The sequence below is a fragment of the Kryptolebias marmoratus genome, linkage group LG3 (genome assembly GCF_001649575.2).
Source record: "Kryptolebias marmoratus isolate JLee-2015 linkage group LG3, ASM164957v2, whole genome shotgun sequence".
Lineage (NCBI taxonomy): Eukaryota > Metazoa > Chordata > Actinopteri > Cyprinodontiformes > Rivulidae > Kryptolebias > Kryptolebias marmoratus.
Window position 1 is genome coordinate 24,062,666 of NC_051432.1, and position 27,132 is coordinate 24,089,797.

The following is a 27,132-nucleotide window of genomic DNA, read 5'->3' on the forward strand; positions in this document are numbered from 1 at the left end:
GCCTAAAATAATGTCAATCACCTTTTCGCTTCCGTGATTGGACAACACAAGAAACGCCGAGTAGTTCTTCCGGGTTGTGGTGATGGCGTGTTGCTGAACAACATGTGAGTTTTTGTATGTTTAAATCTGGGTTTAAATGTCAGGAAATATAATTAATTCCGATATATTTTTTAGATATCTCAATGTATTTTAAAATTGAGATTATTTCGATGGGTTTCTTGTCCACCAGTGAGCATAAATAGTCTGTTTAAGCTAGCTTAAGTTTTAATGATTGAACGTCTGCTTTGGTTACATTAAGTTTTGTGTAAAGCTTTTTCAGAAATTCTCAGTTTTTTTCTAGTCTTCGTCCATTGATCCAGTCTCTTATGGATTCTACTAAAGTTGCTTTGGGCGGAGGTTTTTCAAAGTTTTCCTTTGGCTTCTAATCACAATATTAGGTATGCTAACAAAAAAGGTTTATATTAAAAGAAATTCTAATTGAAAGAGCTTTAAAAAACTATGAAATGATACCAAAATCAAGTATCTGGGGTTTTAAAAAAATAGGAAAGTTACAGGGTTTCAAAATTCAGAACTGTGGGGAAGATAATGTCCTGAATTTCAATTAAACACTGAAAAGTTGTCATTCGTTACAAAAATTGGCATATTTTATAAATATTTTTTGAGATTGCTGTGAAACATTTAGCAAATGTTTTTGATGGATGTTCAGAACATGCTAAATCTTTTAGTGGTTAGACTAATATTAATCGGTTTTATTAAATAATTGGTAATAAACCTTTATTCACCCTAAGGTTTGTTTGTTATCACAGACAATTATATATGATGACAAAAAAGTATTTGCTGACAAATCAAATTGGTTGTTTTTTTTGTTTTTTTTTGTATTAAAGATAGTCAATATGATGAACTAACAGTCTATTTGGTTGCTGAAAAAGTCTTTTTGCACCTTCAGGAATAAGTTAAAAATTATGGCACATTTATCCCATAAACAGAAAGTAAACAACTAGATGACAAAAAAAAGTTTGGTTGCTTTTCCTATTTATAATCAATCCAGATTCCTATTTTCTAACCCACTAGTCAAGGAAAAATGACATATTTTAGGGAATGTTCCTGTTAAGTAAGAAAATCACATATTCAGTGGTTGGAACCAAAATTTCAGCTGAGTCAGCACTTAGCTTATCTTGCTGTGGAAAGAGCTGGGTTTTTTTTTTTTTGGTGGCAGTCACCTTTCAGAGGGTTTGAACAGGTTCTCTTTATTGTCTTTAATCTTTAATATTAGAGACGTCTCAAACAGCAACGATGATGGAACCAGTGGAGGAGGACTTTCCCCGAGGAGGGACGACCAAGAAGTCCTCAGGGAGTAAAATTGTGGTGGAGCATGTGGACAACCTGTTTCAGGTAGAATCCTTCTCTGTCTGCGTGCAGCCATATCTGAGCAGGGTCATGTCACGCGTGCCAGGCGGTTCCTCTAACCAATAGTTGTTTTACTTTTCTAGTCTAATGAACAATCAGAGACTAAGAAAAGGAAAGGAGGCAACAAAGCTGATGGCAAACAAGTCAAGAAGACAAGGACGGAAGACAAGATAGGAAGCAGCCTGACTCTCAACACAGCAGCCAAATCTGTAGAGATTATCCATTTGAAGGTAAAAAATATGCTAATAAATAAACTGTCTGTTTTGTCTTTTTTTTTTTTAAATGTATCTCAGTTGTTTTTTTTTTAAAATATCATTCTACCACTTTTTTCCCAGAATTTGAAAGAGGGGATGCTTTTTCTGGGCTGCGTGAAGGAGGTGACAGACTTTGAAGTGACCGTCAGCTTACCCTGTGGCCTGCAAGGTTTCCTGAGCATCAAGAACATCTGCGACTCATACACCAAGCTGCTCAGCGAGCAGCTGGATTCAGAGGTCGACACAGAGGTCAGCCGGCTCAGTGGTGACTAGAAGAGCGTGACAGAACGGAAATCTTTCATACGTTTGACAAAATGCATGTCCTTTTTCTGTTACTTCACAGGAGATCTGCTCTCTTTTGCACCTCTTCCACGTGGGCATGCTGCTCAGATGTGTGGTTGCCAAGTTGGATGTAGCTAAAGGAGGATTGCTCAGCATCCAGCTGTCCATTAATCCAAAACTGCTCAACAAGAATCTCTCCTCGAGTTCTGTAAATGCTGGAATGGTGAGCAATAAAAAGCATCATCAGATCAGTTAAGTTGTTTAAGTTGTCCTTTTTTTTTTGCACACTAAGTTGATATTATCTGTGATTCAGGTCTTGAGTGGCTGTGTGGAGAGTGTAGAAGATCATGGCTGCATTATTGACATCGGCATCAGCGGAACCAAAGCCTTCCTGCCCGAAGAAGCCATGAAATCCAAACAAAATAAAACTGAAGGTACAAAGAAAATAATCACACTTTTAGACCGTAGCCTGAGAAATTCCTTTGTTGCACAAGAAAACAAACTTAAAATGTGCAAATATGATTTTAGCCAAACCTGAAAGAAATGTTTCTCCTTTTTATTAAACATGTTCAGAAAGTACCTCTATAGGAATAACCATAAGTGAAGACATTTATCCCTCCCTCTGCCTTGAATGTCAGAGTTTTAAACAAAGATCTTGTGGCATCTGTTAGTGCTCAACGTATATGTTGAGGATGACTCTCAGCTACTACGACACCAAATTGTAGCTCAGTATCTGTAAAACTGACTGCTTTATAGCCAGTTTTCTTTGCTAAGGCCTGTTGTTGCCATTTGAGTAGCATTGAGTCCAAAAGTTCATCAGTTGTAGATGTTCATCTAATGATTACTTTCTGAGAGTTTCAATAAAATCTGTCCAATGGTTTGTGATATATTTCGCTAACAGACAGAGAAACACACACAGGTGATCACATGATCTTGTGCCTTTCATGGTGGTGGGTGATAAACGTTTGTGTGTTTCTGTGTGCACAGAGCTGAGAGTGGGTCAGTATGTGACAGCTCAAGTAGAAGAAGTGAAGAACAGCGGGCGTGTGGTCCGCCTCGTCCTGAACCCCTCCGTCTGCGCTGACGTCAAACATGGCTGGAACCTCACCAACCTTCTGCCTGGCCTGGTGCTCAGAGCTACCATCAAAAAGGTGGAAACCCACTGATTCATTGTCTGTTATAGTTCATACCCGGCACTCTTCATCTTTCATTTCCGTCACTTCTTCTGTTAACACTGTCTTGTTTTCGGGGGTCGCAGGTGACCAAACACGGTCTGCTCCTGGACTTCCTGTCCTCCTTCAGCGGCCAGGTGGACTTCCTCCACATGGAGCGTGAACAGGTGTCCAGCTATACCGAGGGCCGACAGGTAACAGCACCGTGGTGGTGTCATCTCTGACGCTTTTATTGGAGGTCTTTGGGTTTTTTTTTTCTAATCCATGTGCTTAGATTTAAGCTAATATTAAATCAATCAATCAATTAATTCACTTTATTTTGGTAAATTATCAACATTAAACACAAGAAATAAAAAGACAATAAACAAACCCATAATTTACCAAAAAAGAACATGACTTCAAATCATCATTCAGGTCATTCCATAGTTTCACACCAATAACTGAAACACACCTTGATTTTACCTGGCTTTTCTCTTTAGCTTCAATTTGCTCAAAAAGTCAACGCCAAAGAAAAAAACACAAAGATTTTCTTAGAGTGCTTGAAGACGCTGCGCAGGGATAAAGAGTCGTTCACGTGTGTTAATCCAGGTGCGAGCGTGCGTGCTGTACATCGACCCGTCCACCCGGCTCGTTGGACTGAGCCTTCGCAGTTACCTTGTTCAGGCGGGTTCTGCCATCGACCCGTCTTCGCCTGCTGCGGACCGGATTGGTGAGGTGGTCAGCGAGTGTAAGATGACCGCTTTGCACCACATGTCAGGAGCCATGTTGGAACTGCCGGACAAAACACCGGCTTTTGTACATGTAAGTGAAGTTGATGCTTTGTGTGTGATGTCACACGCAGCATGCTGTTGGATGGACACATGTTACAATCAAGGCCAACTAAATTATTATCAGCCATGTTTGTTTCATCCAGTGTTTACATTTGATCTTACTGCTTCCCACCTACTCCAGCGCAGAATTACACTTCTAAAATGGGAGTTATGCTCTAAAAGTAGAAACAAACTCAAATATCAGCCCCATCACACTAGAATCGATACGATCTGACACCAACATTAGTTTCATATATTGGTGTAAATTCTCAGTCATCCAGGACAGGGGAAATCTATAAGGTTTATAAAAGGATGGAGCAACTGGACTTTTATTCTGTATCTGAAGACATGTGAAGTTCTGGGCTTTAAACTGCATGACATAGTATTAATAATATCAATATTTAGATCAGTCTGCATGCCTCTACTCCAGTCACCTTTCATCTGAAAGCCGGATGAAATGTGATATGTGGTCACTTTGAAAAACATCATATATTTATTTGATTAAGCACCACATATGGAAGTGACCTGCATCGAAAATGGAAAGGTCAGATTTGTCACATTTAAACTGTCATAAAAAATTAGATGTTGATCTCATATGGACACAAAAAAAAAGGATTTGGGCCACTTTTGCCTGCAGTAATGGCAGCACTGTGTTTGTCTTCCTGTGTTCAGACCATTTATCAAATATTCTAAATCGTTTGTTGCTTTTTATTTGAATGTATATGCACACATCATTTTACAGAATAGAAGTCATGTTTTATTGAAGGTATAAAACCTGTGATTAAATCTTAAACTCATTGTTAAAATCAGGTACCGTTTTTTTTCCACGTGTCCAGACCAGACTCCAGCGTTTCTGCACATTCCGTGGTTTTCATTTAGATAATAAAACCAAACTAACACGCAATCATTTGCTGGAAATTTACTGTAAATGTTTGCAGTTGGACATAAAGAGCTGTTTGATGTTAAATTTCAGAACGTATGGAGTTTTTAGTAAACACTGAGCTGCCTTTTCTGGCCCTGATGTAATTCTCGTATCTGTTTGGACAGAGGAACTGCCTGAAGGAGCCGAACGAAGAAGCGAATGAAAACAAATTGTTTGCAAAGCCGGAACACACCTGTCGGATCCTGGACTTCAGCCTCATGGATCAGATTTATTTTGTGACTCTGCGACGGTACGCAGCAGCTCATGCCTCTGTCGTGTTTCTTCCCCTCTTCCCGCTGAGCGCTGATGACCTGATGCCCTTCTTGTGTTTGAATTCACAGGAGGGTGATTGAGAAGCCTTTTTTCAGATACGCTGACTTTCACGCTGGCCAAGTTGTTGAGGTGAGAACATAACGTCCCTTTCACTCCAGGTAGCTTCAGAAACACGTTTATGTTTTATCTTTTTAAAAAGAATGAAAGAAAATCTGGAATGTGCCAGGTTTCAGAGCTTTCAGGTGCACGAGATGCTTCTACTGTTGGGAAACTGAAACAAGTAGATGTTTTTTTTGTATCTATTGTCTCATTTTCTCCTGTATTTGTCTCTTCTTCACAGGGGATAGTTTCAGTCCTCCTGAGTCATGGAATGGTGGTTCATCTGTCTGATCATATTAAAGGTCTGGTACCTTGTACCCACCTCTCTGACATCATCCTCAAGAACCCAGAGAAGAAGTACGTCGAGGGAATGAAGGTTAAATGTCGGGTTAGTACGGTTTTCATCCAACAGCCACAGATCTCAAACATGAAGTCTCCAGTTTCCTGTGTTTAAAGAGATGTGAGTTTTATGTTGGTGTTTTTGTCCGGATCGGTGCCTTCAGGTGCTGTCAGTAGAGGCAGAAAATAAGAAGCTGTATCTGAGCAGAAAGAAGACTCTGGTTGAGAGCTCCCTGCCGCTCTTCCTCAGTTACGCTGACGCCCGTCCGGGTCGCGTGTCCCACGGCTGCATCGTGTGCATCAAAGAGTTCGGCTGCATCGTTCGCTTCTACAACAACGTCAAGGGCTTGGTGCCGTTCAGTGAGCTCAGCTCGGAGCCCACCATCAGTCCCGAGGGGGACTTCTATGTTGGACAGGTACAAAAACAAAAAAAACTTAAAAGGATTTAGATTGTTTTTGTGTTTTGGACCTGACGGGTTGTGTTTTCTGGCTGTGGTTTAGGTTTTAAAGGTTAAAGTGCTTCAGTGTGACCCGGTGAAGGGAAAGATGCTGCTGTCCTTCAGGGCGGCAGTGGAAGGAGACACAGAAGAAGTCGCCAAGCCTCAGCTAGACTGCGAGGATGGGAAGGTGCGCCGGAGACCTTCAGGTTTCTTGTCTTCGAACGTCTCAACGGATCAAAAAAAGTCTCATTTTCTGTCACTGTTGTCTTTGTTCTACAGAGGCTGGAGGCGAAGCTGGTGAAAAAGTTGGTCAACGGTCTGGAAGTCTCCATTCTCCCTGATGAAATCTGTGCCGTGCTACCCACGGTGCACTTCTCCGATCACGTGTCCAACTGCCCGTTGCTGTGGGACAGCCTTCAGGAGGGAGACATCATTTCCAACCTTGTCTGCTTCAACAAGAACAAACAGAACATTGTATCCTTTTTCTTAAAGTCGTATCTGACTTCAGCTCACGTCTCAGAATGACAAGTCGTTTCTTTTTTTTTTTTTTTTTATTCCTGAGCTGCTGCTTATTTAAAGATGCTCACCAAGAAACCAACAGTGAGATGGTCCCTGGAGGAGGGCGTGGTGGCCAAAGAGTTCTCTGAGGTCACAGTTGGCATGCAGCTGATTGGCTGGATCAAAAACATCATGTCCTACGGCGTTTTCGTAGAGTTCCCATACGGTCTCATTGGTCTTGCTCCCAAATCGGTGAGTAAAGGACTGAAAAGGAGACAAAGATGTACATCTCCCCGACGTTTAACTGTTTTTTTAAAAATAGTTTGTTTGTATTTATTTTTTGAGGCTATGTCCGACAAGTTCGTCCAGGACACGATGACCACCTTCCAGCTAGGTCAGACGGTTTTTGCTAAAGTGACCAACCTGGATGAGGAGAAGCAGAGATTTCTGGTGACTTTGAAGATGTCAGAAATCATCACGCCAGACGGAGACGCTCAAACCAGGCTGATTAACGGACTGCAGGAGAGGCGAGCTGTGAACGAAATGTTGGCTATCAAAGGTATGTTTCAGGGCTTTTTTTAGTCTGTGAATGTAATTAGATACAATAATTTTATTTTCCTATAATTCCTTGAAGCAACCTTGCACCGATCTTTGAGGCTGAGATCATCATATGTTGAGAAACATTAGAGTTGTAGCTGTTTTTAATCAAACTTTGAAAGTAATGTTAAGCACGCTTTCAGCTTTCAGCTTCTACCACTTAAAATATCTGCTCAGTATCTATAACCTTGTGTTTTATTAGCTAAGGTTGATTAGCTGGGGCAGCCATCTTAAAATGAACTGACTCTAAAAGTCAATCAGGTGTAGAGGTACATCTAATGATTGCTTCCTGCAAGTTTCATTACAATCTGCCCATTGGTTTCTAAAATATTTTGCTAACAGACAAACAGGATGGACTTAAACAGTTCAGGGTAAAGTTTTAAGCAAAGATTTAATGCAATGAGTAGCATTTGGAGTATTTATAGAGACTGACTCTACTTTTACCACACCAAATTCTCTGTAAAGTTGACAGAGTTACAGATATGAGAATTGGCCCAGTTTAGGCCTTCCACAGGACGCCTTGTGGTGGTACATGAAAGCTTCTGGTGTTGGTTTTGATGCCTGACCTCTCATTGTGTTTCTGTTTCTTTGTTGTCAGACGGGGGAGAGCTCCGTCAGCAGCTGGCTGCTCTCTCCGTCGGTCAGAAGCTGAAGCTGACGGTTGAAGGCGTGACAGAAAACGAAGCCACTTTTAAGTCTGATGACCTGAATGGAGTGACCTTTCTTGCCAATAAGCACCACAGGATGGGTACAAACCGAACCACCGTCGGCTGTTTTTATTCTGATGCTTTTAAATTTAACTACACGGTTTCAGCTTCTGAAAAACCTCCATAGTAACACCAACTCGCTGCAGATTTACTTTCTGGTTTTTATTTCTTTTTCTCCCAAGTTTCTAAGATCCACACATTTGTAATCAGTTTCTGTACGTTTTGCATATTTTCCAGGCGTTAACCTGACTGCCGGACAGAAAGTTGGTGCAGTTATCCTTCACGTTGACATCCTGTCTGCTCGTGTCCAAGTCTCCGTCCTCCCCAAGCTGCTGGAGAAGAAGAAATCTGTGGGTGTTCCTCATCTTTGCTTACTTGTTTTATTATAAAACACAGTTTAACATTAAAATGGATCCTTTTAGGGCTTTGGTAGTCAATCTGCCTGTCTTTCTGGTAATTTTCACTATTTGTTTTTTTTTGTAGTTGACTGAAGAATCAAAGTACACAGCTGTGGTGCAGTTCGTAGACCGAGACTTTGCTGTCGTCTCATTGGATAACACGGCGCAGCTGACTGTGATCCAAACCAGCCGCCACCTGAACGACATCATCATGTATGAGTCTGAGAAGCTGAAGGTGGGGACGACTTTGACCGTGGAAGTCATAGAACCCGCCTGCGAGGAACTGCGAGGGCTCCCCCTGGTGTCGTGGACGTGCAGCGCACCAAAGCGGCAGCGCATGGCCTCCGAGAACCAGACGGGGTCCCCGAGTTACCGCTTCGGGGAAATCCTGCAGGGCAAAGTGTGCTCGGTGAAGCCTACGGCGATTCAGGTCAGGCTGGAGGACGGAAGCAAAGGCAGCGTGCACGTGTCCGAGGTGCTGGAGGCCGCTGCCGTGCGCCTCGGATCCTTCCCCACGTCCTCCGTGAAGCCGGGCAGCGTGATCACCTGCAGGGTGATCGGGGGCCGAGAAGCCTCCAGTCACAGGTAAATTATCGGATCTGTTGGAGTATACACGCGTCTTCATCTTTTTAGTCACGTTTTGTTTTAATAACGTTAAAGTGAAGATGGATGCGATGTTTGGTCTGATATCAAATCAATCTTAACTGTCTGTGTTTCAGATTTCTGCCTTTCTCTCATCCCAAATTCACCTACTCCATTCCTGAGCTCACACTTATACCCAGGTAACTCTGTGGCTAATTGTTGTTCATTATTTTCATCATTCCCATGGTGTTTAATCCGAATCTGTAAGGATTTTTATAGTTTTATACAGCTGCTGTGAATTTTCTTCTTAATGACTTTCTGTGTGTTTTATCTGTCCGCAGCAAACTGGACAGCAGTTCAGACTTTAAACCAGTTTCAGCACAAGAAAAAATGAACAGCTATAAAGTCGGGGATGAAATTACCTGCTTTGTGTTAAAGGTAAGTTTTGAGCTGGTTTTGATATGAAATGACTACAAACGTGCAGAGAAAAGCAACAGTGTATTATGATGTTTGTGTCTCCAGTTTCATTCAGACAGGAAGTGCTTGGAGGTCACCTCTGACCCGTGTGTCACCGGGACGGTTGAACTGCTGGAAATGATCAGAAATCCTGGGGTAAGACGAAGCCTATGCTTTGTGCTCAAAGGGAAAAAAAGTTATTTTAAACTAAAAAAACACGATCAGTTCTGAAGGGAGGTTTGAAAGCTGAGTGCTGACTTTACTGAAATTAGCTGATGAAGCTCAAACTTAGTTGTTAAAGGAAGCAGAACACAAGCTAAAGGCTAAAAGTAGTATAAGGCTAGCTAAACGTTTAAAAAGGCTAAGAAGACAAAGAAAGAGCCACGTTTCAAAAAGAACTGTTTTTGAAGGAAATGAAGAGATCCCAAAATATTCATAAATATAGTTTAGTTTAAAAATGTAAAAGTTACAAAAACCAACATTCATGTCACCCACCTCTCGAATGAGCTGAAAGTTTGGATTTATAAACTGATGAATCCTGAATAAAATGTTTGTTTTTTTGTTTTTCTTTAGGATGCCAACCACCCAGAGAAACTCTACAAGCTGGGCCAAGCAGTCCGAGCTAAAGTGGTGGAAGTTAAAGTCAAACCTCATCGCTTGGCGCTCTCACTCACAGGTGGAAGCTGCTCGCATCCTTCTTTTCTCGTTATTCCTGCCGCTGTTGGCTCTGGTAGTTTTGCTCATTTAAGCGAAGTGAACGATCACAGATTGGATCCCCGGTTTCCTCTCGTTCTCCAGGCATCCACAAACTGGAGGCGGGCGGCACGACTTTAGGGATGGTGACAAACGTTCAGCCACACGTGGGTCTGCACGTCAAGCTCCCCTTCGGCTGCGCGGGAACCGTTTGTGTCACTGACCTCTCCGACAGCTACAGGCCCAACCCGCTGGAGGCGTACAGCAAAGATCAGATCATCAGGTCAGCAGACGCAGCAGCTCCGTTAGACGCAGACGGACAAATGTGGAGTTCCTGCAGAGCCAGAGACACAAATTCATGATCTGATAACACCCAGGCCTCCATCCTGTTCTTCAACTCTGTGTGATGTAGAATGAACAGTTTCACTTCTGGATTCATGTAAACTGATGCTTAGAATCATTTGTTGCTTTGTTATGATTTTCAGGACAGGAAAAGCTCCACGTTGAGTCGGTCTCAGTGCTTTTAAAACTTCTAGCTGCCTCTAAAAGCCATAAAACAAAAAAAAAAAGGCTGCTGAAGGTTTTGTTCCTTTCTACCCTCAGGTGTTTCCTGTTAGATTTTAAAAATGGAAAGTGGCAGCTGTCTCTGCGCCCATCAAGGTAAGAAGAGTCTTTTTTTTCTTTCTTGCTTTGCTTTTTGAGTTTTAAAGAAGGTGCAGCTGATTGCAGCATTCTCCTTCAGGCTGTGCCCCCAACAAGCCAAGCCAGGGAAGGATCCAGAAGTGTCGTCTTTAGACAAGCTGGAGGCGGGCCAGATCATCCGGGGCTACGTGAAGTCTGTGGGGGAACAGGGGGTCTTCATCAGGTAACTGAGGAATCAAAGCAGACATATGAACGCTCCCGAGTTCTCCCGAACTCTCCTGAACATTCCTAACTGCTCCTGAGTGTTCCTGAGCTCTCCCGAGTGCTCCCGAATGCTCCTGAATGCTCCGTAACGTTTTACCCTCCTCTGTTCTGCTTCCAGGCTGGCGAGAAGCATCACCGGACGAGTTCGCTTCCAGCAGTCCTCTAAATACTTCATCAAGAACCACAAGGATCTCTCCAAGCACCTGCCTGTCAACATGCTCCTCACCGCTAAGATCCTCAGGTAAAACTTTTATTACAAGAAAGAAAAGAAAGCAGAATTCACCAAGATGGCCGTCCACTCCTGTAAAGGCTTGAATCAATCCAGTCCATTTCAGGGAAAAAGTGTTTCATAGAAAGAGGGGGAAATATTCTGTAAAACTGACTAAGTTACAGCCATTCTTGTGTTTTCTAAGGTCGGGTGGTTGTGGAAGCCATCTTGAATTGGATCCGCTATTATTAGTTATTCAGTTGTAGAAGTCCCTCCAGTAATTATTTCCTGAAATTTTCAATATAATTTGTCCAGTGGTTCATGAGATATTTTGCTAACAGACAGACAGAGTTGACTTCAAATAGTTCAAGGCAGAATTTTAAACAAAGATTCTATGCAAGCTGTTTAGTTTGCGTTAGGGATCAGTCTCAGCGACTACCACGCCAAATTTTAGGTCAATATCTGTGAAACTGATTTAGTTGTAAGTATTTTGTATTTTTTAAGATTAGTTGTCTGTGGCGGCCATCTTAAATTGGGTCGGCTCCAGAAGTTAATCAGCTGTAGGTGGACATCCAGTGATTACAATCTGCAAGTTTCATTAAAATTTATCCAGAGGTTCATGAGATATTTCGCTAACGGACACAGGTAAAAACAGTATCGATGGCAGGCAATAATAAGTGAGAACCTAACTCTGTGTTTACTTCTGGGCTAAACCTCATGAGACGAGACATTCCCACCTCCAGCGTTTGTTGGGGAGAAGGCTTCCATATTTTTACCTTTTTGGGGAAAATAAATCTGGCAGCTGTTATTAGAGACAGCAGCCGGTTTGACCCGGGCTTGTCTCCTCCTCAGCGTTGACAGGGAGGACGAGTTGGTCGACTTGTCTCTGCTCCACGAGGACACCGGCAAGCCAGACGTCCTTCCAGAGTCCCTCGGCCTGCCGCTGCGTCTCGCCGAAGACAAGAAGAAGACGAGCAAAAAGCGCGCTCCGTCTGAGAGCGAGCAGGTAACAGCTTTTTAAAAAAAAAATTATAAATAATTAATAACAGTTATCAGGGGCAGTGATAAAAGTTGGTTTCATTCATGATGATTTAATTAGACCTGAGAATATTTTTTTTTATTTTGGCAGAAACAAGCAGAATCCCAGATCCCAAAGAAAAAGAAGAAAAAGAAAACAAAGACTGACGGCGATGACAGTGGGGTGGAGGTGTTCTTCAGAGAGGAAGAGGACGAAGATAAAGAAGAAAAACCTGCAAATGTAAGCAGGATCTCAGTAGTTATTTGTTTCTGACATAAACGTATTACCTGCAGCTGGAACAAGGTTTCCTGTTTGAGCAGGTGAGCGCCGGCTCAGCAGGTCCATCCAGGCTGCAGGTGGCTGCAGGCTTCTCCTGGGACGTGGGGCTGAGCTCCCTGAAGCCCGCCAATTCCACGAAGGAGGAGGAATCCAGCGACGACGAAGACCAGGAGGAAAAGACGAAGGTGAGATGAGCCTCCGGCCTGAAGGCGACGGCGTGTTTGTGTGCGTGTACTCACAGGAAGTAATCTTTACCTCCGACTTCAAAGGCCACATCAGCCGACACAAAAATGGCCTCCTCAGTTAGTTTAACAGATATTGTGCTTAAATCTGATATGATGTCACATATTATTTTCCGGGTTTAACAAAATGGCTGCAGCTCTTGTTCGAAAGGTGACAATGGAGCAGAACGTTTCCTTCAAGGTGTTTAAAACCTCCAGGCCTTTTCGGATCTGCCTCACCGCTTGTCGCTGTTCTGTCACCAGCCCCAGAAGAAGTCTCAGCGCGAGCTGGAGCAGGAGAAGAAGTCGGCGGAGAAAGCCCTGGTTCAGCGGGAAACCGAGCTGATGGATCCGAACCTGCGGCCTCAGGACGCCGCCACCTTCGAGCGGCTGCTTTTAGCCTCTCCCAGCAGCTCTCTGCTGTGGCTCCAGTACATGGCTCATCACCTGCAGGCCACGCAGATCGAGCAGGCCCGAGCTGTGGCTGAGAGGGCGCTGAAGACCATCTCCTTCAGGTGTCGCATTTCAGCCCGTCACGTTAAACTCCGGTAGCTCCTGCTGGGTGGATGTTGTGTAAAATCTGACCCCCGTGTCGGTCCAGGGAGGAGCAGGAGAAGCTGAACGTGTGGGTGGCCCTGATGAACCTGGAGAACATGTACGGCACAGAGGAAAGTCTGAAGAAGGTGTTTGAGCGAGCGGTGCAGTTCTGCGAGCCCCTGCCGGTGTACCAGCAGCTGGCGGACATCTACGCCAACTCCAACAAAGTCCAGGTTGACCCGAGCTGTTCTTCGATGCACGATAAAACGAAACAAACGTTTTGGTCGCCTGTAACGTCTTAGTTTTGTCTCGTTTTTCAGAAGGCAGAGGGGCTGTACAAGACGATGGCGAAGCGTTTCCGTCAGGAGAAAGCTGTGTGGTTGAGTTATGGGACCTTCCTGCTCCAGCAGGGTCAGAGCGATGCTGCCGGTAACCTCCTGCAGAGGGCGCTGAAGAGTCTCCCCGCTAAAGAAAGTAAGTATGATGGCCAGTTTAACTCTTTATTTCCTGGAGGGGGGGGGTGACATTGTGACCAACCAATGGTCTAAGGAAAATTATTCTTACAGGACATTGTGAGACGTGGTACCTGAAGTATTGATTTTTGACGAATAAAAACAGTAAAAATGTAGAACGAATATAAAATGAAGGATAAAAATGGTGTGCAGCCGCAACCAGGTTCTTCTGGTTTTACTGAACTTGATGTGACTCATCTGTGGTTTGGATGTTGGCACATATATTAACTTCTTAAAGACACAACAACTTTTATCTTCTTTTATTAATAAAGACAGGACAATGTGAATAATTTACAATAAAATAAGAGAGTTTAACTTATCAAAGTGTTCATCTCGTGGCTGCAGGTAAAAGTTAGGAGGAATAATATTAGCGGACATGTGCAAGTTTTCATCAAACACTTTGCTTTTTTTGGAGAGTTTTTGCTGATAATTTGGTGTCAGCTGTTCCTCAACATAATGCTGCCTTTTTATTTCTCTTGGCTGTTTGTCGTCTCATGTTTTACATTTCCTGCCTTGTCACCGATCTCCCCAGGCGTGGACGTCATCGCTAAGTTTGCTCAGCTGGAGTTTCGTTACGGCGACCCAGAGAAAGGTCGCGGCATGCTGGACAAAGTCCTGACGAGCTACCCGAAGCGCACAGACCTGTGGTCCGTTTTCATCGACCTCACGGTCAAACACGGCTCGCAGCTGGAAGTCAGGTGAAGAAAAGCCTCCTTCCCTCCCATTCCCACATTCCCCGGTTCGATTTATTCATCGAGGATTTCCTGGTTTCTGGTTTCTGTTTCAGGGCTCTGTTCGATCGAGTGATCAGCCTCAGCGTTTCTGTGAAGAAGATTAAGTTTTTCTTCAAGCGCTACCTGGAGTACGAGAAGAAACACGGCACCCCGCAGAGCGTCCAGGCGGTCAAAGAAAAGGCTGTGGAGTTTGTGGAAAATAAAGGCAAAGAGGCTGAAGATTAAAGAACTGGACTCAATCTGCTCATAAACGCTCGTCCCTGAAATGACCAACATCTCGGCTCGTATTTCCTGATTTTTTTTTTATATCTATGGCAGCACAACACCTCTCTGTAAAGTGAGTTATAAATGTTAAAAACAAACATTTCATCAACTTGCATTTTAACCATTTTGTATATTAAACACAAAACTCTGAGTAAAAAAGAAAAAAAAAAACAATCTACCATAAATAATCTGGTTGGTTTTTGAAAGGAAGCAACACCACTACAATACATTACATGACACTTTATTTGAAATACAAAATAACATCATATAGGGAGACCTATACACACGAAACATACAAGCAAGACTAGTTTTCTATTAGTCTTTTTTCTTTTTTTTTCTGTTTTTTTTTTTTAAAGGGAAAGGGGCCTGGGACACAATCTGTAACAACATTTTCTACTTAAATCGTCATGGTTGATTCTAGCTGGTTTTTGTTTTCAGCCAGACGCTGTGGCTAACTCTGGCTGCCAGGGTGTTTCGTCTACATTGGCAGTACTGAAGATGCATGTGTGGCACTGGGTTATAGGGTTAATAACATGGTTTGTGCTGGCTGCGTTGGTAACACCCCTGAGATATTAGAGGTATCCTCACTGATCCTGTAATGTCCTGCTCCATGCCTCTGGCAGTGCTGCTCTACTCATCCGGTGACAGTGGCGATGATATCCAGCTCTAATGTGGCTCCGTTTCCTGCCATTTATTTTATTTTATTTTTTTTAGGTGAACAGTGCAACATGGAAGTAGAACTAAGAAGATCTGTATGAAAATCATCCTACTCATCCGGCATCTATCTCTCTGACTGATCTGACCGAACACATTGGCACTATCAAAATCCAATTCCCCGCTGAGGCATATTGCTCGAAGGTCGTCGCCACTTGGGATCGTTATCAGTATTACCTTTTGAGATGACTGCTGTCAATCATCTTTAGTGTGTTTAATGTGTGTGTTTTTTTTTCTGGAAGGGGGGGGCTTCTAGTTCTCTCGACCTCACACCTCCTCTGGATCCATGGGCCCCTCGGCACCCTGGGGGGCGTCGGAGTGGAGCCGCAGGATGGGTTTGTTACACATGGGGCACACGCTGCGGATCTCCAGCCATTTAAGCAGGCACCTGGGGGGGCGAGGCACAGGAGCAGTATTTTCACTGACAGGAACACGATTGCTGCCTGCAGACGAAGCAATTTTTAACGTTTTTAACCTGTTTGTTTGCACCGTTAGCAGAATGTCTTGTTAATCACACAATGCCTTTTAATGAAACTTTCAGTTGATCGGATTCAAGATGGCCGCCACGGCAAAGAGCTCTTAAATAAATTAGAAGATGTCTGTAACTCTGTCTATAATTCTACAAATATTGATCTAAAATTTGGTGTGTTAGTAACTGAGATCGAGTCCAAACTTATTTTCTGAGATCAAAGGTTAAATGTTGCCATTAATCAAATCTGCCTGTTAGCAAAATATCTCATGAACCACTATTTGGATTTTAATGAAACTCTCAGTAATTTTTGGATTTGCATTTATAACTGAATGACATCTGAAGTCAGCCCAATTCAAGATGGCTGCTACAGCCAACAGACTTTAGAAAATACAAAAATAGGTATAATTCAGCAAATTTTACAGACACTGAGATTAAATTTGGTTTGGTAGTAGCTGAGAGTCATCCACAACAGACTCCAAGCACTAATAGATCATGTGGGATGTCACATGAGATTGGACGTAATGTTATTAGGGTTTGACCAAAAAGAACTCATTTCTCTTCTATCTTACTCTAAGACTCTACCATAACAGGTGGCGGGTGATATGCATTCCATCAGCGAATGTTAGGCCTTCAGTTTTTTTTTAAGACTCGGACAGAACGCTTCTCAGTGCATTTTATAAACATTAAACCCTGCCTTGCACGTCAGAGTTTTAAACAAACATCTGATGTGATCTGTTAGCGCTCAAAGCTGGTGCTGGGGATGACCTTCAGCTGCTGCCACACCAGGTTTCAGCTCATTATCTGTAAAACTCATTGAGTTAGCAATTAGCTGTGGTGGTCATTTTGAATCAGGTGTAAATGCACATCCTGGGATTACTTTCAGAGAGTTTCATTAGAATCTGTCCAGTGGTTCATGAGATATTTAGCTAACAGACAACCAGACACAGGCAATTACATGATCACCCATCACCCATATACAGTAAACCCTGTTCTGTCTGGAATAAGCCTGAAAATACAGTCACTGGTTCACAAACTGATCCAAGTGGAGTCTCGAGATGATATTAAATTAAATTTAAAAAATTGCTAGGATCTTATTTTATGCCATAAACATATTCGCGTCATTAATTCAGCTCTGCCATGATTAGTGATGAGGTTTTAGGCTCGGGGTTAATCTGTACTTTCATTACTTTGTTCTTGTGGTTGGTCACACCCAGACTTTGGTATGAAAACGAGTCTCTTCATCTCCGCCTCAACGCTGATGATTTAACATCCTGAAGTTTTATTATTAGCACCTTCTGAAGAAAAGGCTAACGTTTACCAAATCCCAAGCCCTCAGCTTGACCTCTGACCCCTGGCTCTAACTCTAACCATAACCCTTGACAAAAACACAGAAACACATGGGTACACACAAATATAAAAGGGCGCTCACAAAATATGAGGTTGCAAATGTATGAATCCTTTAGAAGTCTGAGTGAAATCTTCCTAAACCTAATTTCTGAAGGTCAGACTAAAACACACACAGGAGTAATGTGGTCTGGAGCTTCGGATGGACTTTACCCGACTGAGACTACCTGTGAATGGTCCACAGATCCCTGCTGAGTGAAACGGCTCTGAATGATCAAAGTGGCAGCCAAGATAACAGCTGCTTCCATTCTTCAAGTGTTGATCACAGAGCTAAATGCTAATCAAAGGGGCCCGAATGTTTATTCTATCTTCTGTATCACTGAACACATCGGATCGTTCTTTACATACTGAAAGGAGATAAAACTGTCCCATCAATCTTTGCAGTTGCAAAATTGAAAGTGGTATTCACTTCTTGTTTTCAATTATGGATTTCTGTAAATATATAGAATAACGAGTAACAATCGTCATCATAACTGCAACGTATTTATATTTGTTGTTTATTCCCGCCTTTTGGCAGCAGGTGATGTTCTTTTTATAATGCAGCTGCCCTTTCTTAAGCTTTCAGGATTTCTCTGTCTTATCTCTCCTTGACCTCCTGACATTTTCAATCAAGTGTTCAGAGAGAAGGAGAGGTGTCTTGGAAAAGACAGAAACATCAGCCTAATTATTTGACTATTCAAGGGCTCCGAAAGACAAGCCATCGTCGCGCATTCTCTGTTTTTGACTAATCAAAGCAGACTGGTTTTGAAAAGGAAAGCCTTTCTGATCAGCAGCTAATGTGAGCGGCAGCAGAAGCTGCTGCAACAATGCACATTATGACAGAATGTGTGAAGGGCGATTAGATTGTTACTTTTTATAGGTTAAAGGAACAAATAAAACTCAGATTATTTTATTTTTCTCCTTTAAAAACACCACGTGTAACTGGCTTTCTTGCCAAAAAAGTTCAAAATATTATCACCTGCCGCCATGAAAGGCAGGCGATCATGTAATTACCTATTTATCTGTTAGAAAAATATCTCATGAGCCAGAGGACGTATTTTAATGAAACTCTTGGAAAGTAATCACTGAATGTGCATCTACAACTGGTTATTTTAGAGCCAACCTGATTCAAGATGGCTGCCACAGCTAATCGACCTTGGCAAACACAGACATGGTCAGTTCTACAGATACTGAGGTAAAACCTGGTGTGGTAGTAGCTGATGGTCATCCCCGACACGTACTCTCAGCAGCAGCAGATCTTTGTTTAAGACTTTTGCACGCAACACGCAGGATTTATCCCCTTAAACCTCTGTTAGCAGCACTTACTTCTTGTGAAATGCATGTGAGCACGGACACACTCCCAGTTCGTCTCGGGTCCTGAACTCTTCCAGACACACCGCGCAGGTTTGCTGCGTGAACACAAAACGGAAAACTAAAATGAGTTCACGAATCTCCCGATGTTGGAAAGAATGGACATTTCTTCAAGCAGTAAAACTCATTTATATTTAATATGAATTTTAGGCAGCCATTCAACAGAAATAAAAATATCGTCTTATACCTTACACTCCTTTGCATTTTGTTGAAAACGTGCAAATTTACAAGCTTTATAGTAAAAATGGTAAACACAGAATAATCACATCAGTTTTTAAATCCAATATTTATGATATAACTTGTGCACAATGAATGTTTTCTTGTAGACTCTTTATTTTGATGCCGTTTTTGTTGCATTTGCAGACAAAGGCAACAACTGTGTGACTTGGACTTGAAGAGAAATATTCCATCGCCGCGGTATGAGTTCTGTCAGTTCAGATGAAGATCAGGATTCGTTTTCCTGCTTTGCGTTTGTCTTCAAGTCGGCAATTTGGCCACATCTCACCACAGTTGTAGCCTTAATTCAATCCAAATGAACAAATAGGCCCAGGTTTTCAAACTGTCTTCTCTGTGTTTCCAAGCAACGAGACAATTTCACCAAACTTAAACGCAAAATTTCCAGTAAATCTTATTTAAATAAATAAATAAGTACGATAATCTCCCCCTGCCAAAAGGAAAAGTCAGTGATGTTTTTGCCTGTGTGTGTGCGTTAGCAAAATATCTCGATTTTATTGAAACTCCCGGATGTGTGCGTCTCAATCTGTCTGTTAGCAAAGCATTTCATGAATGACTGGATGGATTTTAATTAACGTTTCAGAAAGTAATCACTGGATGTACATCTACAACTCATTAACTTTTGGAGTCAACCCATTAAAAAAAAAGCTGCCACAGCCAACTGAGAACAGGAAACCCAGAAATGGCTACAATTCAGTCATTTTTACCAACACTGAGCTAAGATTTGGTGTGAGAGTAGCTGAGAGTCATTCACAACAAACACTCTGAGCTCTGCACACTGTGGAACATCTCTGTTGGAAACCTTGGCATTAATTGCTGGAGTCAACGCTGTCTCTGTTAGCAAAATGTCTCATGAACCGCTGGGTAGATTTAAAACATCTAAAACTTATTAACACTTGGAGTCAACTCAATTCAAGATGGCCACCGCAGGTAACTGACCTTAGCCGATACAGAAAAGGCTACAACCCTGTCAGTTTTACAGACGAAGAGCTGAAATCGGGCATGGTAGTAGCTGAGAGTCATTCACAACAAACACTCTAAGCGTGACAACTCATGATAGTGCATGTGAGTGTGCATGACGTTATTTTCAAGGTTGGATCAAAACGACTATAACTAACTAATTCATTTCTCCACCTAAGATGTAAAGCTCTGGCATGTAAGGCGATGATGATGGTGGATGAGATGCATTTCTTCAAGTAATGCTAGGCTTCACATTATTTTTAAAAAGCAACAAAAAGATTTTTTTCATGCACTGTATTTGGAATTATCATAGTAATCCATCCTACATACATTGTGCAGATAATCTAAGTGAGATTTTTTTTATTTGCACATCATCTCCACCCTTGCATATGCAGCACTAATGACATCCTGATTGAATTAACTGAGTGAACAAATTCTCCTGCCTGACTGTGCATCATCGGAGCTAATGTGGAAACACTGTGAGTCATATTCAATAAGTAAAACTGCTGCCGCTTTTCGCAGAAACAGGGACTTACCCCGAGGAGGCTCAGTTTCTTGCTCGCTCCTTTCAGCACCACCTAAAGTGAGGGAAAGTGACAGGTAGATAAAAGGTGTTGGTTATTGTTAGATAATTCCTGTCAGGCTCCACAGCAGAACAGCTTCAGACGAGTTTAGTGTGAGAACGCATCGAGCTGCAGCTGGATTTTCAAACCCGAGTGTGGATAATGACACATAGATGGATTCAAGGTCATCTATAAAGAGTGGTGTTAAGTTTCCCAGCTGAAGACTACAGTGATGCTACAGACCTGCCAGTATTTATAACATCCCTCAGGGGCTTGTGTTACATATTCACCCAGTGAGACAGGCACTGCAGTGACTTACCTCGTTGTAGCTGAACTGCGCCCTCGTTCCTTGTTGTTTCAACCTGAGGGGGACAGAGAGAACAACACTGCAGTCCGTGCTGTACACACACACAACTGTATGAGAGCGAACGCAGGTCGGTGATTCTCAGCTCGGCAGGTTTCTGCGGAACACGAGTGGGTGTTCTTCGACCTTTAGACACAGTTGGCTGATGATCATCTCTCACTGACTTTCATGTTTAGTCAAGTGACTTATTGGGTTTAAAAGTACTCATTGCAAAGGATGAAATCAAAAATAAGAAAAAAGTTATCCTAAACTACATCAAATGGCGGACGGCACAGCGGAATAGTGGTTAGAGCTGTCACCTCCCAGCAGGAAGGTCGCAGGTTCACTTCCCAGCCTTTCTGGGTGAAGTTTGCATGTTCTCCCTGTGCCCACATGGGTTTCCTCCCACAGACCAAAAACATGCATGTTAGGTTAATTGATGACTCTTAAATTGTCCCCAGGTGTGAGTGAGAGTGAGACCTGTCCAGGGTGTCCTCGCAGTGATGTTAGGGATAGGCACCAGCTCCCCGTGACCCGGAATGGAGAAGCGGGTAAAAGAAGATGGATGGATGGTCACTTCAGCTGTTTTTGTAAGTCAACAAACACACGTGGTAGTTGGCAACCGGTCACAAATTTTGCTTAGAATTTTTTTTATTTAAGGACACATTAACCATCTATATGAAACGAAACTATTGTGCAGATTTTGTTTCTTACTTTCTTATTTTCTTCATGACAGTGAATGAGCTGGATCAGGATGTTTTTAATAACGTGGTAGAAATTAGTTTAACTTTTTCCTGAATGAAGTTTATGGATGTTTAGGGGTGTTAAGTGCTGACAACAATCCACAGCGTTTCCCTCCCATATTATTCATACTAAAATGGGTTCAGATTGTTTGAAATTGTCCTGTGTGGAAATGTTAAGAACAATAAATATATTATTTGTTGTAAATAGCTCTTTTAATGACCTCAGTTTGGAGTAAAACTGCTTCATTCCATGTACCTCGAAAGTCAGGACTCTGATCTGGGTACAATGTCAGTCCGGTCTTTACCATGTTCCAGCTGCAGCTCAGAAAACCAATCGGATTTGCTAATTGTTGTGTTCAGTTAACCAGGCTAACTACTATTAGCAATGCAAGCCAATAGCAATGGATTTCTCTGCATTCTGTGCATTTAAACACTGTAGCAACATCATGTTCACTGATAGTGGTTGGAAGATACTTTGTATGTGTGAGACCGGATTATTGACATGCAAACTGACCAGTTTTATTTATTTATTTATTTTTAAAGTTTATTACTGCTAACTAGCTAGGCTGAACCAGAAGTGCTACAGCTGGCTGCAGTTTTTATTTCTGTTTGGAAATAGTCATAAACTTCTAAGTAAATAAAGGTGTAATGTGAAACTGATGGTGGAGTGAAGGTTTATAAACAAAGTTTGAATGAACCACTCTAATATTTTTTAAAATCAGAGTTCTTTTAAGATGGCAGCAGTCCACTCTGGCCTTGGCCTAACTCAAACTATCTGTTAGCTCATGAGTCTGACCAGAAAAAACTCTCTGTTACCCGGAACTGAGGTTGTTCAAAGACCTATCTACAACAAATAATACATCATCTGTACACATCCTTTTCACAGAACCACACTTTAAAGTTATAATTTCAGGGTTTTAAATGCCCTGTTAGGATTTACAGGAGGAAGTAAGTATCTGTATGAAGATCTCCATATTTAACATTAGATAGAGATAAATTATTAGTATAAGGATTAGGGAGGTAAGTAACTGTAAGAAGAAGTAAATGTCCATATTTAGTGATGACTGAAGTTGGTCCATTTGAGCTGTAATTCCAGAGTCTACCAGAGTCAGAGGTTGGATAAATCTTGTGGGATCTATTGAAGGTTAGGTGACAGCATTGGTTAGGTCTGTCTCAGGAAGTCAAGACGAAGTCAGAACGTTGGGATGAGGTTGGGTCTAATTATATTAGAATCGGCTGAGGGGGGGGAAACATCATCAATAATGGACCTCATATTTCAGCCATTACCAAAATACACCCTCACCATGACTTGACCTTCCAGAGGCCGATCAAGTCTCAGGGTGTTTCTTTCAGCCAAGCAGTCCTCAGGTCATGACATGTTTTAGAGAAGAGTGTCCTAAACGTTTTAGCTTCCAAACCACTAAATAACACTGAAATATGCACCCAGCACCAATAAGCCAAAACAAGGTATAACCACAACTTAGTAACTACTCTCCCATTTTTCTCAGCTGAAGAATTTTTTTCATCAGTCATGATAAAATTATTTTTAAATTCAGACTCTGAGGAGATGAGTCTGTGTTTTTCCAAGAATGTTTCAAATATCCCTCTCCAGTTCAACCCTCATGTCCAAAGATGGCTACTCTGGCTTCAGAAAGCCAAGATAGTGACCACTGTTTGCTGACCTGAGCACTTTAAAGTTGCACTAAAAAAGATAACATCGTAGTGACAACTTTGTTTAAAAACGCACTAACATTCAGCCAATGTGCGACAAAGACAAAAACTACAGAATCGTTTTAAAATTATACAATGTTTTTAAACATTTTCAGCATGAGCATTTATATGGAGATTGTCTGAAGTAGGCTTCTCTTAGATGTGCTTGCCAGTCGGCAGATTGTTCACTGACTTCGTCTTTGTGTACTTGTGTGTCAGACAGGGAGGTTTTTGTGGGTTTCACATCTAACAGCTGCCTGCTGCAACTGAAAGCAACACCGAAGCGAGTAGAACGGGTGAAAAAAGGCAACAAAGACATGGCTGCAAATCAAAACAATGAGGTGAGAAGTGCTAATACACTCAAGAGGAAGCCAAGCCAACTGGTGAGAATTATTTGTGTACCTGCAACCTTTTCACATAAAATCAGGCCATTTAATCCGTAATAATAAAAAATATGCTCCACGTTTGGCAGCTCTGCAGGTTAACAATGGCTTCATCTGCTGCTTGAGTGGTGCTCTCATCGTCAAATCAGGCTTAATATGACCCAGGTATGAAGTCATTTTACTCTGCACCGGCATGTCGTGTTGCAGCGCTTACTCATAGAGTCAAAACATTCCAAGAATTCTTACCTGAAAAGGTAGCAGCAGAAGATGAGGCTGAGCATGAAGACGAAGAGGCCGATGCCCAGCACAATGACATAGACATTGAGTGGGAGGTGGTAGATGTCAGACGTCATGCTGCAGTAGTGTTCAGAGCGTTGAAAACCCAAACCACAAAGACATCCTGCCAGGGAGAATGTGCAGAGACAAGCATTTGTCACTTTAAAGGGTAAAGGTTTAACATACTCATCTCAGCCTGTGTTTGTGTTTAGGGTTTTTTGTTTTGATTTTAGACAAGTAAATCCACCTCTATAAAAATTTCCACAACATAAAACGGTGAAATATTTGTCAGTGTGTACACTTTAAATTAGCATGCAACTGCTCTACTCTTGAGTCTAATCTGGTCATTTTGGAAGTGATGTTCTGTCAAATAGCTATCAGTAGTTAGTACCTAAGTGCCTTGATATCAGTGACAAAGCAGTAAGGGGTACAGAGAAAAAGGCAAAAGTCTTCCACCAAGCTAGGCTAATGTTTAGCTAAACAAGGGCCCATTTTTAAAATTGTGTTTCAAGCACAAAATACAAGTCTATGTAAAAAAATGTCATACTGAAAGAATGCTACATTCACTAATAATAAGCCCTGCACTTTTAAACCATTTGTTTAGTTTGTTGTGGTTTTCTCAGCTGAACAACATTGGTGCTTTTATGCAAATATATTTGTGCTGAGCTTAGCCGACTGAAACGGGCCGTTTGTGCTGATAGTAATGAGGCTGGATCAGTCCGCTGAGAATCGAGTGAAGTTTTTGACTGACCGGACGTGCTGATTGGGCGGACTGATGCATTCAGCAGCCTCAGCATCATCGGCACACACGGCCTATCCTCAGCAGAGGCACATTTAGGATGTAATATGAAACTTTGTTTGGGTGAAAAAAACAGCATCAAGCTAAAGAAACGGTCTCATGCAAAAGCATAGAAGTTTAATATTTGCGAATGCAGCATTCTTTTAAAAGAGTTGCTTAATAGGCCTGAAAAATGATTAAAAACAGACCCTCGTTTAACTAGCCATTAAGAAGAATTTTGCCCTTTTCTCCATGATTTGTGCTCTTTTACTGATATCCTGGCTAATAAGGTACTAACTACTGATAACTAATTGACAGAACATCACTTCAACAATGACCAGACTTTCCTTTTAAATCTTCAAAACAAGAGAACTGTTAGACAAAGGATGTTATATGCTAAACACTTCCAGTCTGCTAGCATAAATATCAAACCAGGCGATGTGTGATTTGTATGCACAGTTGCTTCAAGTTTAAACAGCAGTTTTCTCTGTAATTAAAAAAGGGACTGTTATATTTTTAATACGCAGTAAGCAGCAGTAGGTCCTTGTTGATTTAGTGATATTTAGGGATATCTAAAGGAAATGCAGCATGGTTTTACAGCGTTTTCCTGGCAGCGTTGTGTATTCTGTGATGACCTAAACGTAATAAGTGCAGGTGAGTCCAGGGAGCTCCAACTGATCCGAGGTGGCAACTGAGGCGCTCCCAGGACTCTGCGTTAATTGCCTGTGAACAAGACAAACATGAAGGACGGACAGTACTTCTGCCACGCCACCATCTGTTCCACGGACTCTGCAGAGGTGACCAGGAGTGTGTGTGTGTCTGTTTGTGTGTGTGCGTTAAGGCACTGCGGGAGGGTGTGTGGAAGCCGTGTGGTCTCACGGGTACAATGGAAGTGCATGAATTTGTTGCTATGGGGGAGGGGGGGTTGTATTAAACAGACTGAACTCTGGGGAGAAGAAGGACAATTTGGTCCAACCCGAGCAAAGGAAGCCCCACTTCCACAAGCCACATGTGTTCCTATTAATTTGCCATAAGGATGCTCTTTGGCAGCCTCAAGTGTCCATGTGTCTCCTTGGAGTGAGAGAATAGCTACAGCTTGCAGACTATGGGGTGTAAAGGTTGGTTAATTTGCTGGGGGGTGGAGTATTTACAAGGGTGTAGGGATTTCCTAAAGTGGCATCAGGAAACACACATTTATGGTCAAGTTTTTTTTAAAGGAAAACAAACGAAACCACCAAACTTAGAACATAAAATCTGAAATCTTGCAGTTGTGATACAAACTGCAGCTCATCCACGCTTCAAAACACCAACTGAGGCCTCCACTTTTTCATTTATCTGTGCAAATCTAATCAGCTAAGTTTATGGGAGTGCCTCCACCTCTCGTGTATTAGCAGGAGAATCCACTCACTTACCGTTACACCATTGGAATGGTTGCATGAAATTTGACTCCCCAAGGCAGCAGCAGTGAATTCAGGACCTGTCAGGAAAAAGGCTGGAGACACGCCAGCCCTGCTGTGGCTGAATCTGGTTCTGTTGTAGCCTGGATTCAGCTGTCCTGAGCCGGATCGCTCCGTCCCTCAGTTTATGTCTGCTCCAGCAGAAAAACAGTCATCTAAGATTTTCAGATCCCAGAAATCCTCAGAAGGTGTGGGTTTTTTCTTTTAGTTGGCTCAGCAGTCTGTGTTGCCCAGCATTCCCAAATCTGGATTAGCCACTCTGTGTCTTAAAAATGCTGGAGGGGGGGTTGGTGGGATTCTGGACTGGAGATCTCATGTGCTTCTAAAAATGATGTTGAGACGAGAAGAAACAAAGAAATGTTGTTGAGAGGAACTGCTATTTTTCTCGGAGGCCTCATCCAGCGAGTGAGGACTTGTTATTGTGAAAATCTGCAGCTCGCTCGATCATAAACAAGACAGACAGGAAATACTCACATTTCCATCAGAGAAGAAAGGGGGGCCTCCTTCACTTCACTTTGCAATGTCCTCCCCTCAACGATTTCAATGACATCCAGCGTTTAAAACGACAATCCTCGGCCCAAATGAAGGCAATAATCCAACATTAATCTGTGCTTTTGTCTTCCTGCTAAAGCTGCTTTTTTAACAAGGGATTTTCACAAGTCTCACCCCCCTCTTGTCTCCTCTGGTGCCTCCTCCTCCTCCTCCTCCTCCTCCACTCCTCTGATCTTGCAGTAGATATTCCTTCTCAGCGCTGAAGATGATCTTCCCTCAAAGCCCAAACAAAGTGAGAGCAGCTCCATGCAGTCAACAACAGTCCTCAGGCTGTTTCTGTGTCAGGCAAATATGTGTGTGTGTTTGAGAGAGAGAGTGTGTGTGTGTGTGTAGAAGGAAGGAGGGGGATCCTACTCTCCCTCTAACCATCTGCTGCTTCGACTGAGAGAAAAAAAGAATCAGAGACAAAGAAAGGCAGAGTGTGTGCAGGAGTGTGTTCAGGCCCTCACACCTCCAGCTGCTTGTGTCATGGCAGGCTTCTCCTCTTCCTCTTTCACTTCATAATGGAGCTCAGACTGCAGTTCCCCTTCCTCTCCTCTCCTCTCCGTTCTGCCTTGGGTTTGTAAACAGATCTCTGCTCATGTGA

General features: G+C 42.4%; 2 protein-coding genes across 2 annotated transcripts; one reads left to right on the forward strand and one right to left on the reverse strand.

The window, feature by feature from the left end:
• The first annotated feature begins 35 nt into the window (after positions 1-35).
• On the forward strand, positions 36-15,418 carry pdcd11 (programmed cell death 11). The gene is made up of 36 exons (XM_017416943.2): positions 36-104; positions 1,274-1,392; positions 1,491-1,637; positions 1,743-1,910; positions 2,005-2,166; positions 2,257-2,377; positions 2,931-3,094; positions 3,202-3,309; positions 3,704-3,916; positions 4,972-5,096; positions 5,188-5,248; positions 5,460-5,606; positions 5,722-5,973; positions 6,059-6,184; positions 6,277-6,471; positions 6,577-6,747; positions 6,841-7,054; positions 7,691-7,840; positions 8,037-8,149; positions 8,283-8,782; positions 8,917-8,979; positions 9,121-9,217; positions 9,302-9,391; positions 9,809-9,911; positions 10,034-10,211; positions 10,532-10,588; positions 10,671-10,793; positions 10,953-11,075; positions 11,895-12,048; positions 12,172-12,300; positions 12,381-12,524; positions 12,825-13,075; positions 13,162-13,330; positions 13,418-13,571; positions 14,142-14,307; positions 14,397-15,418. Exons 2-36 carry the CDS (start codon positions 1,294-1,296, stop codon positions 14,566-14,568), a joined length of 5,409 nt encoding a protein of 1,802 aa, XP_017272432.1. The 5' UTR covers positions 36-104; positions 1,274-1,293; the 3' UTR covers positions 14,569-15,418.
• On the reverse strand, positions 14,895-27,132 carry zgc:175214 (uncharacterized protein LOC557610 homolog). The gene is made up of 7 exons (XM_017416944.3): positions 26,469-27,132; positions 25,950-26,316; positions 23,730-23,883; positions 20,624-20,666; positions 20,278-20,319; positions 18,503-18,585; positions 14,895-15,709 (listed from the first exon to the last, which is right to left on the reverse strand). Exons 2-7 carry the CDS (start codon positions 25,972-25,974, stop codon positions 15,589-15,591), a joined length of 468 nt encoding a protein of 155 aa, XP_017272433.1. The 5' UTR covers positions 25,975-26,316; positions 26,469-27,132; the 3' UTR covers positions 14,895-15,588.

Excerpts from the sequence above, each read along its gene's own strand:
- pdcd11 (XM_017416943.2), top strand. The coding sequence starts at position 1,294 with ATGATGGAACCAGTGGAGGAGGACTTTCCCCGAGGAGGGACGACCAAG. Across the intron at positions 5,097-5,187 it reads TATTTTGTGACTCTGCGACG|GAGGGTGATTGAGAAGCCTT; the intron begins GTACGCAGCAGC and ends TTGAATTCACAG. Across the intron at positions 9,392-9,808 it reads AAATGATCAGAAATCCTGGG|GATGCCAACCACCCAGAGAA; the intron begins GTAAGACGAAGC and ends GTTTTTCTTTAG.
- zgc:175214 (XM_017416944.3), bottom strand. The coding sequence starts at position 25,974 with ATGCAACCATTCCAATGGTGTAACG. Across the intron at positions 23,884-25,949 it reads ACCATTCCAATGGTGTAACG|GATGTCTTTGTGGTTTGGGT; the intron begins GTAAGTGAGTGG and ends TCTCCCTGGCAG. Across the intron at positions 20,667-23,729 it reads TTCTGCTGCTACCTTTTCAG|GTTGAAACAACAAGGAACGA; the intron begins GTAAGAATTCTT and ends TGTCCCCCTCAG.